This window comes from Dreissena polymorpha, chromosome 5 (genome assembly GCF_020536995.1).
Source record: "Dreissena polymorpha isolate Duluth1 chromosome 5, UMN_Dpol_1.0, whole genome shotgun sequence".
Lineage (NCBI taxonomy): Eukaryota > Metazoa > Mollusca > Bivalvia > Myida > Dreissenidae > Dreissena > Dreissena polymorpha.
The window spans coordinates 19,950,639-19,967,687 of NC_068359.1; the positions used below are offsets into that span (position 1 = coordinate 19,950,639).

The window sequence follows — 17,049 nt, forward strand, 5'->3', positions numbered from 1 at the left end:
GAGTCAGGCATTGACAGCGAGGCAGTGAAAATTACCGTCGTTATGGTTATCGTTTACATAGTTTTCATCGTCAGTCTTTTACCGTACCTCTCACTGATTATTTGGCGCGTTTTCAAGCGCAAACACGAGTTAGAGTTTCTGTCCGGTGCCGGCCTCGTTTTGTTTAAAATTGGGTCAAGGTCATTTCTTCTTAACAGTTGTCTCAATCCGTGGATTTACGGAATTTTCAACAGCAACTTTAGACATTTTTTCTTTGGTTAGATGTGTAGAAAGCGACGAATATATTAAAACGCATAATTATTATAAGAATATATGGTTCCCTTGATTACCGTGAATGACGTAAGACTGGATTTCTTTCCTTTAATAGGGCGACAATTTGTCGCCAATAGCTAAAGTTGTGCCTTTGATTGACTCATAATTGAATCTCAGCTGAACGTGTATACACCATTTAAAGACGATGCATTTGTATGCAACCTATTTATGATATTAATTAGAGATAAGAATAGTGTTGTGCACAATATATGACATTTACAAGTGTTTGTATTAATTTTTGTTTAAATAACGACTGGAAATGACTGACGATATAGTGCAAACTTTATTCTCTAAAATAATATTTTAAATCAAGATTTTCAAAAAATTTCTGTTAATTTTTACAATTGTAATCGTTTATTTTAAATAAAGGCCACTAGGATTAATACCTGTTTGTATTGGGTTCGTTAAAAAAAATCCCCCAAGCAATTTACTGAAAATGAGACGTTTGGCTGTTTCGAAATCGCTTTGATAAACCTTGCTGAGTGCAAGAACTAAACAACATCTAAGCAACACACACTGAATTAAATTGTGGTGTCTTATTTGCAAATGTCCACTTAACTGACCATTTCAATGCACTTCATTTGCGTTCAACTTTTGTGAATTGTATCCTAAATGAGGATTTGGGAAAGCGGTTCATTTATCGTTCGACCTATTGATTATTTTTTTAATGTTCAGGTTAGCTAAAACAACAACAATACAATTGATCAGGCACCGGAGGTCCTCTGGAGCGGGTATATTTTAACAATTGTGCTCCACATTAATATTACATTATGCATCAGTAAACAATTCAATTAGAAATGAATGGAAAGAAACATGAGTTTTAATCCTTAGTGAATATGTATAAACACGCGTGTAATGCACATGACCGGTCATTAAATTCAGTGGCAGTTTCACTATACTTTATTTCTGTTTACACTTTGAATAATTTGGTGGTTATTAATATGCTTATACAGAATAGGAATCATTTTCTAACAAGTCATGCTTTTGCTCGAATTTAGTATAAATGACTTTAAGTATACAACATTTAAACTATATTGTATGTGAATAGTCTTAGTATTACATCCATAGTTTAAAGGTTGTTATAACGACGAAATTCTTGAGGTAAACCCTAGTTTTAACATTACAATTTAAACGCGTGTTAAAGAAAATGTATTCAACCATTATATCAAACTAGTCAGTTTCATTTTTGCTTCATGGTGGCCGTCTGGAGTTTAAATTCAGTTAACGGTTAACCTGAAGACTTGCCAATATAACCGATTTGGTATAAGCAAATTCCTTTTGAACATTCAACTATACACGAATCACCTAGTACACGATTTGGTAGTTTATACATTGTTTTGTCACATTCCAAAATATGAATAAAGTTTTTCATACAATTATAAAGATCTCATAACTTTTTTTTAACACTACTCTACCTGATGTGCAGGTTTGTTATATTTCAAATAAATGTAGGCTTTAAGTTCATAGTTATAAATCAGTTGAGTAATAACATTTTGGCAAATTCACATTGGGTTAGTACAAGTTCAATATATTTTCAAGACATTTTTCTAACATGCTCGAAGTTTAATATGTCTAAACACCCTGTGAAAAAAATGATTTTTTTCTCTCTAAAAGTAAACTTGTTTAATAGGATTGTTTATATAACCTATTAATGTTTCCGATCTCATTCGTGTATTGTGAATCAAGGCAACAAACCCCAATGCTTGTTCATATATTGTTTGGTTTAACAAATTCATATTATATTTTTCTGAAATGCGTCGTTTGGTCGTTTTGATATCGCTGAATCAATAAATCTAGCAGAGTTTTAGTACTTCGCAATATCGAAGTAAGATTAACGGAACAAAATTGAGATGTTGCATTTGCAAGTTTTCACTTCAGTGACCTATTCAAACCTTTTAATTCGCGTTCAATGTATATGAATTGTAACGTAAATCTGGAAGTTAACATTAGCAATGGACTTCGGCATTGTAAGAGCACCATCGCATGAAGATGTGGTGAATTAAAAAACAGTTACGTTTCAAGTTAACATGTAAGATGTATGCGTGTTCTAATTAGAATATGCTAACCACTTATTTATGTAATTAGGGTATGCTATTTCCAAATAAGGACTAAGCGTCCAAACTAAAAGGGCGGGATATGTTTTTATTTGCACTTAACATTGACTAATTATGTATCAAAAATGCAAACAAATCAACCAAAAAGTATACTTTCTTTAACAAGAAAGTATATCATCAATTGTAATTAATGACAGAAAGAAAACAAGATATGTGTTTGTCAAAAACACAATGCCCCCTATTTCGCCGCTTTGAAGCCATAAATTTTACCTTTGACATTGAAGGATGACCTTGACCATGACCTTTTATCACTCAAAGTGTTCAGCTCTATAGATACACATGCATGCTAAATATCTAGTTGCTATCTTCAATATTCAAAAAGTTATGACCAAACTTTAATGAAGGTTAAATTTTTACGAAAGAAAAATACAATAATATTTGACCTTCAACCTTGAAGAATGACCTTGACCTTGGCTTTTAACCACTCAAAATATGCAGCTTTGTGAGATACACATGCATGCCAAAAATGAAGTTGCTATCTTTAATATTGCAAAAGTTATGAAACTTTAACCAAGGTTAAAGTTTTGGAACACACACAATGACAGACAGGCAGACAGACAGACAGACAGACAGACAGACAGACAGACAGACAGACAGACAGACAGACAGACAGACAGACAGACAGACAGACAGACAGACAGACAGACAGACAGACAGACAAACAGACAGACAGACAGAAAGACAGACAGACAGGCCAAAAACAATATACCCCCGATCTTCTGATCCGGGGGCATAATAGCAAGAAGGCCCTGTGGCGTTAATTTTCTTGTACGACAACATTTTGTCTTATTTTTCAACTATGGACAAGTTTGGTGGTATTTGCAATATTTAACTCCATGGCGGTGCAAACATCTTTTATCTTCTCTTTCCAGCTTATAGACAGCGCTACAGCCAACACAATAAATAAATCTCGCTCTGGAAAAACGGGGCTTTATTCGGTTGCGTAAAACGTCGTCCGATATAAGCGTTTGGAGTCCGCACGGGCTAATAAGGTACGACACCTTACGCGAACAATGGATTGTGTCTTAGAAGATATTTCCTATAACAAACAAGAGCTGTGTTCGTGAAACACAATGCCCCCTACTGCGCTTTGAAGCCGCACGGCAGCTACTTTAAAAAAAGACATTTGACCTTAAAGGATGACCTTGACCTTTTATCACTCAAAATGTGCAGCTCCATGGTCATCAACCGTGCATAATTGAATGGAGCTTAAATTAACCAATCAACACGTACTGAATCTTTGCTGTTACAGTTGCGAATGTCCACTTCAGTAAACAAACAAAGCTTTACATCCGGGTTCATTTTTAGTATATCTAATCAGAAAGTTTGGATGATGTTCAAAATTAAAGTATAGATCTCGGTTGGGTAAGAGCCATATGATCCTTGTTCTGAGAAACAGGTCTTAATGTATGTGCGCAAAGTGTCATCCCAGATTAGCCTGTGCAGTCCTCACAGACTTACTAGGGACGACACTTTCCGCTTTTATGGTATTTTTTGTTTAAAGGAAGTATCTTGTACACAAAAATCCAGTTAAGGCGGAAAGTGTCGTCCCTGATTAGCCTGTGCGGACTGCACATGTAAATCTGGGACGATACCTTACGCACATGCATTATGCCCAGATTTATCAGAACACGACTCATATCACAGTATGTGCATGCCGTCAACAAGAAATATAGACGGGTTATTTGGTGGCCAGATAGGCAGTTTAAGCGCGTTTGTGAAAGTGCTTAACTTTCTTAGGTAAAAACCTTCTTGGCTGTTAATGGCATGCATAATGCACTAGATCGGATTTCGGAGAGCGGGTTATTAATCGTTAGATCTACTGATTTTGGTTTGATCTAGTTACTTGTTCTGGAGGTGTCTGTGATAAATCCATATATTAGATTATCCGTATCTTTGGAAAGACCGTGTTTAAAGCAACTCTATACATTATTGATAAGGGACGGAACATTCCCCCTGCAGTTTATTTTTTTGTGATTCAACGGAGACTTAATTTACACAGAAAATACAGAGCAGTTCAGAACAGTTTAGTTTATTTTGAATTAAGCATATATACAGCTTATCGTGATAAACATACATAGGTAATATCAGCCTGCGTTTCAATTAAATACAAAACATACACCATTTCGAAGAAACATCGATTTTAAAAGGAATGAAATACAACATGTTTTAGTGAGAATTTCACAGTAAAGTCGGGCCATGATTAATCAGATATGCATATGCTTCCGGTAAAGACTGATACGGGAAAACCGGAAATGCTTGAAGCCATGTGATATTAAGTTATCACGTACTGTTGACATAAACAAAACATCATTTAGTATACATTTCACAATGTGTTCAACACGCCTGTTATAAGAACTTGCATTATTTAAATGCAGATGACTGTATTCATTAGGGACTGATTACAAAAGGAAACACGCTAACTTGTGAAGTGTTTATTTTTGTGCGGAGAAAAAATGGTAAACTTGTTTTATTTTAATAACAGATAATACGTATGTCAAAGCTATAATGTTTTTTGTTTTCTACAATATTTAATGAGTTTTCAATATTTCCGTTTATGTCTGTGTGAATTGTTTTGATCAACTAAAGTTATTGTTGGACATGTTTTAGTCATTACAAAATATATAACCGCATCTATTATGTTTTACATGCAAGACAAGACAAGACAAAAGTTCATTTGTAAATAAAGGAAAAATTCAGAATATATAAATAACAACATACAATTTATGAGTTGTGATACATCAATGTTTTACATCAATTTTGATCTACATCTTTCTTTATCATTATTTCGTTTACAAAATATGCTATGCTTATTAGTTTTCTTTCATCCGAAATTTGCAAAAGATTGCAAATATTTTGGAAATAGTGTTCGCCATTGTACCATGAAATGATATACATTTGCCTTTAATGGTTAAATTTTTATACATTTAAAACAAACATGAAACTCGTCGTCAATACATTTATTATAAAAATAGACTGAAAAATATGTACATAATGGCTGTTCCCTAGAAATTCCTAAATGTCGACCAGTTTCAATTGCTTATTTATGACATGAAGAACGGAATCTAGCAAATGACTTTTGAACATAAAACTTCAATCAATCTTTGTTTAAATGACATTAAGAATAATTTCACATTTCCTATTTCTTGTCTTATCAAAACAAAACCAAATCCATAACGGTACAAAATGTTTTTAACATATGTCATCCAATTACTTCTTCCGATTGTATCGTGCCGCTTATATCAAAAATAGATTTTCGGGTCTGAGCGGCAAGTTTTTGTTTCGCTTTCCTCCATGATAGTTTAGGTGTAAAAAGAAGACCCATATATTTATATACATATGTGACATTTACCGGATTATATTGATAGACCTAATGTTCGTATGATCTTAGCGGACCTCCGTTTCTAAAAAACAATAATTACCGTCTTTTGTCGATTATTTGACATACTCGTATAATCACAAAATTCCTATATTTAGTTCAAGTGTGATTGTAGCTCGAGCGCAGTATCAGCGCAGCTCGCAGAGTCATCGGCAAAAAGAATGCAAATTATGTATAAAGTGTCTCGGTGATATAGATACCCCTATGGCCTTTCGATTTTAGGTAGGTAGACAACTCGTTTATGTACAAATCAAAAAAATGTGCTGGTTACGTCCCTTGCCTGGTGCCGATGTTACCATAAACGTTTTGCTTAACGTTATTATTATTGAGACGTACACATTTGCGTAGATTTGAATGCATGGATTTTCATATGTGAAAAAGCTTCCCTCTGGTACCATTTTAAAACATAGTTGTTAATAGAGTATGAAGAATCAAACCATCAAATGCTTTTTGGAAGTCCACGTATAGAACATAAAACCTACCACCAGGTCAACACGTATTTTTGAACCATACTTTGAAGAGTAAATACATTGTAGATGGGTGAATATCCGTTGCGGAATCTGAACATTTGCATAATTTGTTATATAAAATGTTGGAAAATATTTTATACATTATGATAATTTATAAAATACCTTTATAATTAGAGGGGTCGTCTGTAGCGCCTGACTTATACATCGGCTCAAGTATACTATCCCGCCAAGTATTTGGAAAATGACCAGTATTAAAAATCTTATTAAATCAATCTAAAAGTATCGGTTTTATCAAATACATCGTACTTTTATAAAATTCAGCCCAAAGGCTATCGGTCCCTTGCAATTACCCTCTTTGAGTTTTGAAATACTTTGCATTATTTTTTCGCTCGTGATTGCTGAGTTTAAAATTTGATCTTAATTATCTTCAGTTTTGTTACCCTTTAAGTATATCAATTAAACTTGGTCGAATGTCTTTAAAAAGAGGACCTTTCAAATAACCATACGATGCACATGGATCTACATGTATATTACAAGAATCTGTGTTTTGCGTCTTTTGACTACCTTTTATTAAGTTCCGGAACAACTTTGGTTTAGAACGCGATAAAACCAATTCGTTTCTTTATGTCGTTTGATACACTTGTTTACCGAGCACATAATTTTAAACTCTCTACGGAGTGTTACATAGTGTTGATAAACCGAAACATCATAACTTAAACGGAATCTTCGTAATGCTGCGTACTTCATTTGTTTAGCCGCGTTACATTCCCTATCTCACCACGACTTATTTGCTGAAGTGTCATTAAAAATAAGAGAGTGTGTTTTATAATAAGCCTTCATATCCGATGCAGCTTATTTGTACAAATTTAATATTTTATCAATCGCTTCGTCTATATCCGTACACGCAAATGCTTCCAATATTTGCGCATGATGTAAGTTAAAATTGTTTTCAAATCATCTCAGGAAATTTTGCTTGTGCGCGTCATTCCATTTATACTTTTCTATTTTTGATAAATGTTCGCTACCGTTATTTAAACAGTTTTCATTGCGATAGTTAGCATGAAGTTTTTTCTTTCTGTCCAAAAATATTTAAGAAATAATAAGTAAATGATCAGACTCAACCCGCATCATTGTATTTGCAAGACATGTAGAATTTCCTAAAACAAATGCAGTGTTATATTATTCACAAAAGAGCTTTTTTGTTTCAGCGTTTATGTGTGTCAGAAACAATTATAAATATTATTAATATAATAAAATTTAAAAGGTTGCGGTGTGTTGTTTACTTTCTGAAATAAGTATTGATTACATACACCGAATGGGAAACTAATTCATATCGCATAATATAAATGTTGTATTTCACATGTTGTACAACGCATGGGGGCATTCGGTACCCCTCGCAGATTATCATAATCGGACTCGGGAGAAATACGGGTTAAAAGTAGTCCGCCCACGTGATACCATTCAAAGAATGTTACAACAACAAAAACAATAACAACGATGGCGTCCATAATTCCTGTAGAGTTTGTAATTGCTCTGGCTTCAGAGCATAGAAAATCCCCATTTTCATCTTTGCAAAATGTAAACAACTCGCAAAACCGGCCATGTTTGTTTTTACTATGTAATTTTGATTCGCGTAGGCCCGCGTAGGTAGACCGCAATACCGCTTCCGAAATGTGTATTCATACTATCTCCTTCAAGGTACTTATCCGATGTTTGACGGAAAGGGCCGAGAATGTGCGATTGCGCATGGGGGATTACTTTACTTTTAATGAAAGTTCATGCGAGTGCCAATAGGTAATGTATAAAAACGCGAAATGTAATGCTTTCATGATGTACACCATCAAAATGAGACTCTTTAATCTAAGACGGAAAAGTCTTAGTAGGTAACATTAAACCGGAGCACAATAAAAAAGTTTGAACTTTGTTTCGCATTAATAAATTTTTGCATTTTGTGCAAAAAAGATTCCTTTTTGAGTTACTAGGCAAATCTCTAAGCGCATCTTTGCCTTAACTGGATTTGTTTTCTGAAATTGTTATTGGTATTCATTGGCTAACCACTGGTGCTTGACATATATTTTAAAATGTTATTTCCAACAAAGTGCCGTTCTTTCTCGATATGAACGATCCAGGTCATAAAATACGCGCTAAATATTGACCGGATAATATCATCAACGAGAGGTACATGCAGCTTATTACATTCAGCTTCAGATCGTTTACATTTTTGGGATTCCTAGACGGTTACTATTAAGTCCAAATGCCATTTTAAGGTGTTTTTATTATTTCTTAAGGAACACGCTCTTTTAACTTAGTGAACGTTCAAGGGCAAAACAAGGTTGAAACACATATACCGTTTCCGTTGCACACGTTATTTAGTTTGTAGAGGCATTAGGAGCAGGTCGATGCAAACCATCCGAGCGTTGTTTGACGTATGTTGCTGGTTTTTGCAATATTTAAAATTTGATGATGATCCAAGCGAAATTTAATATTTTCTGATAGTCCGAGCAATATTTGTATTTTGCTTATGGTGCATACGACATGTTATAAGACATTTTGATCCTTAGAACTATCGTTAATTTATATTTAATCACTGTGAAAGGCTATTGGGAAATTAATTTAATATTTCATTTTAGTGCATACAAATTGAATAAGAAAGCTTTTATTCCAACAACTGCCTCAAACTGATATTGACTGTTTGCTAATTGTCCTAGCGGTGTTTTCCGATGGCTTTGCAAACACTTCATCATCGTTCATTTTTAAACGCTGGAACTATATTGCAGTAATTACTAAATACATATGGACAGCTTGTCAAATAAATACAATTGTGTGCATGACCGTCTTATTAGATAACTGTGAACTTTTCAACACATTCCAACAAAAAATAGAAATACAAAGGCGTGTGTAAATATATATACAATATCTGTCTATTTCCTTTCAACCAGACTCACACCTCATTATTATAGTAACCGCGCTCTTAAATGGGTCAAAATCGTCGTGTAGCAAGTTAGAATTAACAAACAAAATTTGGGAGTAGAATATAATAACAAACAAACAGAAATTCTTTTATCTGCACTATTAGGTATGTATGTTTTTGTTTTCTGTTTTAATAAACGAATTCTTAAAATGTCTGTCATGTTACTTTTATTTCTTAAAGTACAATAATGAGAGATGGCTGTCAAATCTTAGTTTTTCTCCTGAAATGTGCTTGCCAAATCAAATAATCAGAGCATCAAACTAGTATTATTGTAGAGGAAAATTAGGTAAAAAATACGAACAAACTAACACATGTTTACATGCATCATTTACCCATTTGTTTCGGTAATACCAAAAATTAACTATTCTACACTATCGTCATTATCTATTTCCAGACGCACGCGATGGCTGCTAGCAACGGTACGATGCTTACCAACAACACGATTTCGCACGACCACGATGTCTTAATCCAGGAACTGAATGACAAGATGGCGGACCAGATGGTTCCCGCTACGGTTTTCATTTCTACTATGATGGTTCTCAGCCTAGTAGGGAACCCAATGGTGTGTTATTACTATGGCGCTAAAACGAAGCTTACAACCAATACATTCTTCATCGTAATTTTGGCTTTATATGACGTCATCGTTTGTGCAATATCCGTGCCAGGAGTAATCGCCGATATGAAGTTCTTTTACACTTTTGAAAATAACGTCGCCTGCAAACTACTGCGGTTTGTGAATTACTTTGGATCAATAGGATCAATTTTGACTCTTATTGCTATAGCCATGGACCGATTTAAAAAGATATGTCGCTTGACTAAGCCTCAGATGGGGATTCGAACTGCAAAGTTGGTGAGCTTAGGGAGTATTGGGATAGCTATTATGTTGTCGTGGCCGTGTCTTGCAATATTCGGATCGATTCAAGTGCCCATACCAAATACATATGGCCTTGACCTCATGGGGGCGGATTGTACATTTACCAAAGACGTCGCTTACCAGAAATATGTCTGGATCTTTAACGGAGTCCTCTTTGTTCTGTCTGTTGGGTTATCGGTGATTTTGATTGTGCTGTACAGCATTATCGTGCACACAATTTTAAGCCACAAGAAAAGATTAATTATGCACAAACCGAGAAAAAACAGAGCCTCGTCGTCGACTGAAGTTGAAACGTCTTTAACTGACTGCAGTCATACGGCGGACGACAAACTGAAAGAAAAAGAGAAAGGAGAAATCAAAACACTACTCGCAACAAAATCTCTTGCTCCAAGAAATGATCGACATTCAACAGCATCTAAGAAATCGACGAACGCACAGAAAGAGTCAGGCATTGACAGCGAGGCAGTGAAAATTACCGTCGTCATGGTCATCGTTAACATAGTTTTCATCGTCAGTTTTTTACCGTACCTCTCACTGTGTGTTTGGGTCGTTTTCAAGAGCCAACACGAATCAGAGTTTCTGTCCGGTGCCGGTCTCGTTTTGTTTAAAATTGGGACAAGGTCATTTATTTTTAACAGTAGTCTCAATCCGTGGATTTACGGAATTTTTAACAGCAACTTTAGACATTTTTACTTTGGTTGGTTGTGTAGGAAGCGATGAACATATTAAAACGCATAATTATTATACGAATATTTGGTTCCCTTGATTACCGTGAATGACGTAAGACTGGATCTCTTTCGGAGTCTTTCCTGTAATAGGGCGACTATGTGTCGCCAATAGCTGACGTTGTGCGTTTGATTGACTAATAATTGAATCGCCAATAGCTGACGTTGTGCGTTTGATTGACTAATAATTGAATCTCACATGTATGTGTATACACCATTAAAAGACGATGCATTTGCATGCAACCTATTTATGCTAGTAATTAAGAATAATGTTGTGTACTATATATATGGCATTTAAATGTTTTTATATTCATTTTTGTTTAAATGTCGACTGGAAATGATATAGTGCAACACTTTATTTCAAAATACGCAAGGCTTTTAGTCCGTACTTTGCACATATATTAACCAACATATTTCATGTTTTTGACCTTTTGGCAAATTGACAGTAAGTAAAGTAAGCTCAAAGTCTGCCTAACTTGTTTTATCTATAAATAATATATTAAATCAAGATTTTCGAAAATTACCTGTCAATTTTTACAAATGTAATCGTTTCTTTTATATCAAGGAAACAAGCATTAATACTTGTTTAAATTGGGTTCGTAAACACAATCCCCCAAGCAAATACTGAAAGTGAGACGTTTGGCTGTTTCGAAATCGCTCTGATAAACCTAGCGGTGTGCAAGAACTAAACAACATCTTAGCAACACATACTGAATTTAATTGTGGTGTCTCATTTGCAAATGTCCACTTCACTAACCCCTTTCAAAGTACTTCATCTGCGTTCAATTTATGTGAATTGTACCGTAAATGAGGAATATGGAAAGCGGTTTATTTATCGTTCGACCTATTGACTTTTAATGGATTTTGTAACTGTTTCAGGGGGTTTATGTTATTGAAAACTATATCAAGCTGATGAAGATGTTTTCTTTTATCAGGCCCGGAACTTAAATGGGGAATAAAATGTAATTTTAGTGACTTAAATGTAGCATTTATGATCAAGACATTATACGTGCTTGTGAGCAAAATCATAATGGTGAATCATGTGGCCCTGATTATCTGCTAAATGATTTCAAGTTTCTTAAAAGTTGTTTGTACTTTGTTTAATAAATTCTTTGAATATAGACATTTTCTTGAAGAATGGAATAGAAATCGAAATAGACAAATGGTATAAACCTGAAGCTATACCTTTCCAACAGAAAACGTCAACATTGCAATGTCCTTGTGGATACGGATAAATATCACTTCTTATTAGAATATTCCTTATATAATGCTATTAAGAAATTGTATATAAATAAATATTACGGGAAAAGACCAAACAGGATGAAATTTATTGAATTAATGCAATCGAATACTACAAGTACCAACAGATACATTGCTATGTACGTACATAGCTTTTGTCAAAGAAACCTGTATATTATGATTAATTGTATATAATTCATTACTCAAACTTGAGTTCTCGCTCTTTTGTAGATTCGCCTTTGTTGTTTTTGATGTCATCGTTATAGTATTTCTTGTTAACTAGATTCTATATGCTTTTATCTTAAAAAACACTCTTTTTTGTCCGGGTCCTTTGCATGTATTGATACATTATTAAACAACTTATAAAATTCAATACTGAACACATGTCATGCCTTTATATATGATAATATGTTTTTATCATGTCTACGCAGGGGCAGTATGTCTATTGTATATTTGAAATAGACCATTATATTAGGCGTGTGGTGTATTTTGTTTAATGTTCAGGTTAGCTAAAACAATAACAATTAAATTGAGGTGGTCTCAGGCGGGAAAATTTCAACAACTGTTTTCCACATTACTATGACATTATGCATCAGTACACAATTCCATGAGGAATAAATGGAAAGAAACATGATTTGTAATCGTTTTTGAATATGCATAAATACGTGTATAATGCACATATCATGGCCATTTAATTCAGTGGCACTTTCACTTTACTGTATTACTGTTTACATTTAAAATAATTAATTTGGTGGTAATTAATTTGTAGATACATAATAGGAAGCATTGTCGAATAAGTCATGCGTTTGCTCGAATTTAGTTATAATTACCTCAAATAAACGACATTTAAACAGTGTGATTACTCACTGTTATACTTCCATAGTTTAAAGGTTGTTATAACGACGAAATTCTTGAGGTAAACCCTTGTTTATAAATAAAAACTAAAATTAAAAAAGGAGTAAAATTAGTGTATTCAAACATTATACAAAACTAGTATATACTTTTGTTTTATTGTTGCCGTTGTGCTGGTGTTTGAATACAGCGAACGGTTTACCTAACATTTACCAAGATAACCTATTTGGTATCATATTCGAATTCATTTTCAACATTCAACTGTTAAAGATGAATCATCCAGAACGCTGATTGGTAGTTTGTTTATAAAAAATAAAGTATGTTCATCCAATTATAAAAACCGCATAACCCTTTTAACCACACCTGGTGTGCTTGTTGATTATGCTTTATTTGAAATTTCTGTAGGATTAAAGTTCAGGGTGATGAATAAGAAGAGTAACACACAGATTTTTTAAGTTTTAACCTTTTGGCATAATCACAGACAGTTAAGTACAAGTTCAAGACATTTGCCTTACATGTTTTAGTTGAACATATGATTGTTTATATAATCTATTAATTTTTCTTCGTGCATTGTGAATAAAGACAACAAACACTATTCGTTGTTTATATATTGTTCGGTTAAAACAATCCACAATATATTTTGCTGAAATGTGTGGTTTGGTCGTTTTGATATCACTGTATCAATAAAACTAGCAGAGTTTTAGTACTTTGCCATATTTTAGTTACATAAATTGTACTTCATTGCGATGTCTCATTTGCAAGTTATCACATCAGTGACACATTCAAAGCACTTCGGTCGTGTTCAATGCATGTGAATTACAACGTTAATCAGACAGTTAACATAAGAAATGGACTTTGGCTTTGTCGAAAGCATTATCACATGAATATGTGGTTCATTGCCGGAAGTTCCTATTAAAAGTACGTCGTAATTCCGACGCTGTCCGAAGCCAATCTCGTATTCGCTTGTTGATTTTCGGATATCGACGAAGGAAATTAACAAGGAATTTATTGTCATAAACAAAATAAAAACGAGCATTTTCATGTCGTTAAATATATGTTACCAGACCACATCTAGCGTTGAAATGTTGGCTATTTCTGTAGGGAACGATAATTTATTATGTGTTTACTAAATTTTATTAATATATCTTGCGAAATATTCGTTACGTTTGAGTGTTTATGTGGCTTTATGTTGCGAGATATCTCAAGAATTTCTTGTAAGTAAAATCTGTTTTTGAAGTCGGACGGACAGAATGACGGATAATCAGAAAAAATTGACATACGGATACATGAAGCACATAAAGCGCAACTGAATACCAAGTTTCAGGATGTTGCAATATTTATTTGGAGTCATTACAGAAATAAGTTTGTTCCATTTTAAGTAACAATGCCTTAACCTTTTTCCTCTGGTTTAAATAGGTGTCGTGCATAATCCACACATTATCCTTTATAATAAAAAAAAAATCATCCAAGTTTTTTCAATATATTTTGAGAAATCGCGGAATCCATTTTTTCTTACGGAATGACGGAAAGACAGACGGACGGAGGATAAGCCTATAGCATTCTCCGGTAAAATGGTGGGAGGAATAATAACTCATTTTGGAAAAAATCCAATATTTCTTTAAATGATCAAATTGAAAATTTTACATTTAAACTGAATGATTATATACTAATGTACATGACTGCTCTAGGTGTACTTCAAACATATTTATATGGCATGGATAGTGTGCGTCCATGTTGGTATGGTAATTATGCCTTGCTGTGGTGGATTCTTATGATGTTATAATACCTATATAACCAGAACCTATAGTTGCCCTTACATGTGTACTTAAAGATAACACCAACTGAAGATCATCAGGGAGGCAGCGGACGAAACTACTTGTACAACTCCCCATCAGCAATGTTTTTGAGTTAAGATTTGTGTAATTTGTGTTTTCTATAAGTCTATAAAACAGTTTATAGAAGGAAACTCAACGTTTGTGTATTTGTTTGCTTTAAACGCCTAGTAGCCTTAAGGTTACACTGTACTAAATAATCAATCCTTGTGTGCTTTACTCTCTAAAAAATTAACATCACATTTATTCGAAGGCATGTTTTGCACTTTAGACTTAATTTTTTTTTAAATTCTTTTGAAGATATTAATATACAAAATCTATTAAGTCTGATAAAATAAGAGACTGTATAGTAAAAACTCGCGCTGAAAAAGTTTACTTTCCACTATAGAACGGCCGCAAAAAGAAGGTACGAAAACAGTCAATTTTGATTTGTCTGGCATATATTTTGTTTTTCATAAATCGATTCAGCAAAGAATGCATTTTAGAGGGGTATGGATATTTGGGGGTTGGGGTCTCCATATGCAAAATGTTGCATTTATTTTCGCTTAGAGTGGTCGTTTTTCAATTGATTTATATAAAGAAAATATGTATTATATGGTAACCTTTAGACTGCTACTTTATCACACTGGATCAGCAGACGTTTTTTTTGCATAAATCAGCATATATACGCCTCTGGTACAATCATCGCCATTTAAAACTACTTTCAATCTGGCGGCGCCTTTAAGCATCGAAATTCTAAGAGGCAATTGTCAAAGAAAATGTTTATATCACAAGGAGGCTAAACAAGGCGAGCATAATTACACAAAAATTTATAAATGTATTTAATGTGGTATGGTTCGACAATTGAATAGTGTTTTATTTTCAAGTTGGTTCACAAACATTGATTTGGTAATGGAATTGTTGATCAAATGAAAAAAAAAATAACCATCATGCTCAATATTATAATCATCATTTCTTTGGAAAATTGCAACATACAAATTACTTAAATACTAGTATTTCATAGTGTATATGCTTTCACGAAGATGGAATTGTGCTTGTACAAATAAATGTTATAAATTTAGTGACAAGTTTATCATACACATAAAAAAGCAGAAATGTTTATTAACTTTTAGTTGATTACTGTATTCAACTTCGATTTGCCAAAGAGCAATTAAGATCGGGAATTCAATATTTTAACAGTAATGGGAAACTTGAGGATCACAGATCAACGCTTTTTTTTAAACCTGCAAATTTGCCTATGAATTTATACAAATTGGTTATTATTAGCACCAAGTCATATTTAACCAAATTTCTGTGGTGACCATTCGAGAAGGATAGCAAGGTTGAAAAAAGGAGGAGGATACATCAAACTGTTATTTATGTCTTGTTCTTTCAAAAGAATTGTACAGGTACTTTATATACCACAAAAGAAGTGGCAGATATGATTCATACAAATTATATTGCCTAATGAACACAGCATTTATGCACGAATTATATCTCATATTGTTGGTACAAATGTCATTTAAGTGTTCACAAGAAAATATATAAAAGGGTATTATTAAGTGTTAAAAAAAAGTAATTACGCGTTTATTTTCTGTATCACTTAAGTATTTTATTACTTTAAAAAGTGTATTCCATTAACATTAATTGTAGCAGTTTTGGCATCGTATTTTTTCTGCGTTAAATGCGCATTTAATACTCTTAAAAATGCAGACAAAAAAAACACCTAAAAGTGTGTTTTTCTGCATTTGTTTTCAAGCATGTATACATTAAAATATGATAAAGTATATTTCTCCTCGAGACAAATGCACTTTACGAGAAAAAAACGATATGTTCCAGTGTGCACTTTAAGTGTGTTTTAAGTATATGTTTAAATTCATTAATACATTTTTTCATTAATATAATTGACGAGCAAAAAAAATGTGGCTAACGGAAAAAACAACATTTTTGCAAACAAATGTCGAAAGAGTCAGAACAAATACACGTGTGATTGTTGAAGTATAGTTAATGCGCATATGATGCTCATTTAAACAGTGTGCATATTATACCAAAGCATATTTATGAGCAATAAGCCTAATATGTTTGTTTGTAGTAGAAATAGTGCATTTTGTATTGAAGTTACATCAAAATTCATACAGTTCAATATAATGTGCAATTAATCGCCATATGTGAATTTGGAATAATACATCAATATTTTTTTCAGTAATGTATGCTATGCTGTTTAGATTTAAATTATAAGTTAAAGAAACACTTGCATATAAAAATGATTTTATATCCATACTGGCTGTTTAATTTGATTTGA

General features: G+C 33.4%; 1 protein-coding gene across 2 annotated transcripts; it reads left to right on the forward strand.

Moving 5' to 3' along the window:
• The first annotated feature begins 4,749 nt into the window (after window positions 1-4,749).
• On the forward strand, window positions 4,750-13,512 carry LOC127832498 (probable G-protein coupled receptor No18). Of its 2 annotated transcripts, none has more exons than XM_052357999.1 (2): window positions 4,750-4,885; window positions 9,641-13,512. In XM_052357999.1, the coding sequence occupies exons 1-2, from the start codon at window positions 4,883-4,885 to the stop codon at window positions 10,838-10,840; spliced, it is 1,203 nt and encodes a 400-aa protein (XP_052213959.1). In that variant the 5' UTR covers window positions 4,750-4,882; the 3' UTR covers window positions 10,841-13,512. The 2 variants fall into 2 exon arrangements, with proteins under 2 accessions (XP_052213959.1, XP_052213960.1); XM_052358000.1 differs by lacking the exon at window positions 4,750-4,885 and adding an exon at window positions 5,954-6,027.
• Window positions 13,513-17,049: the final 3,537 nt, after the last annotated feature.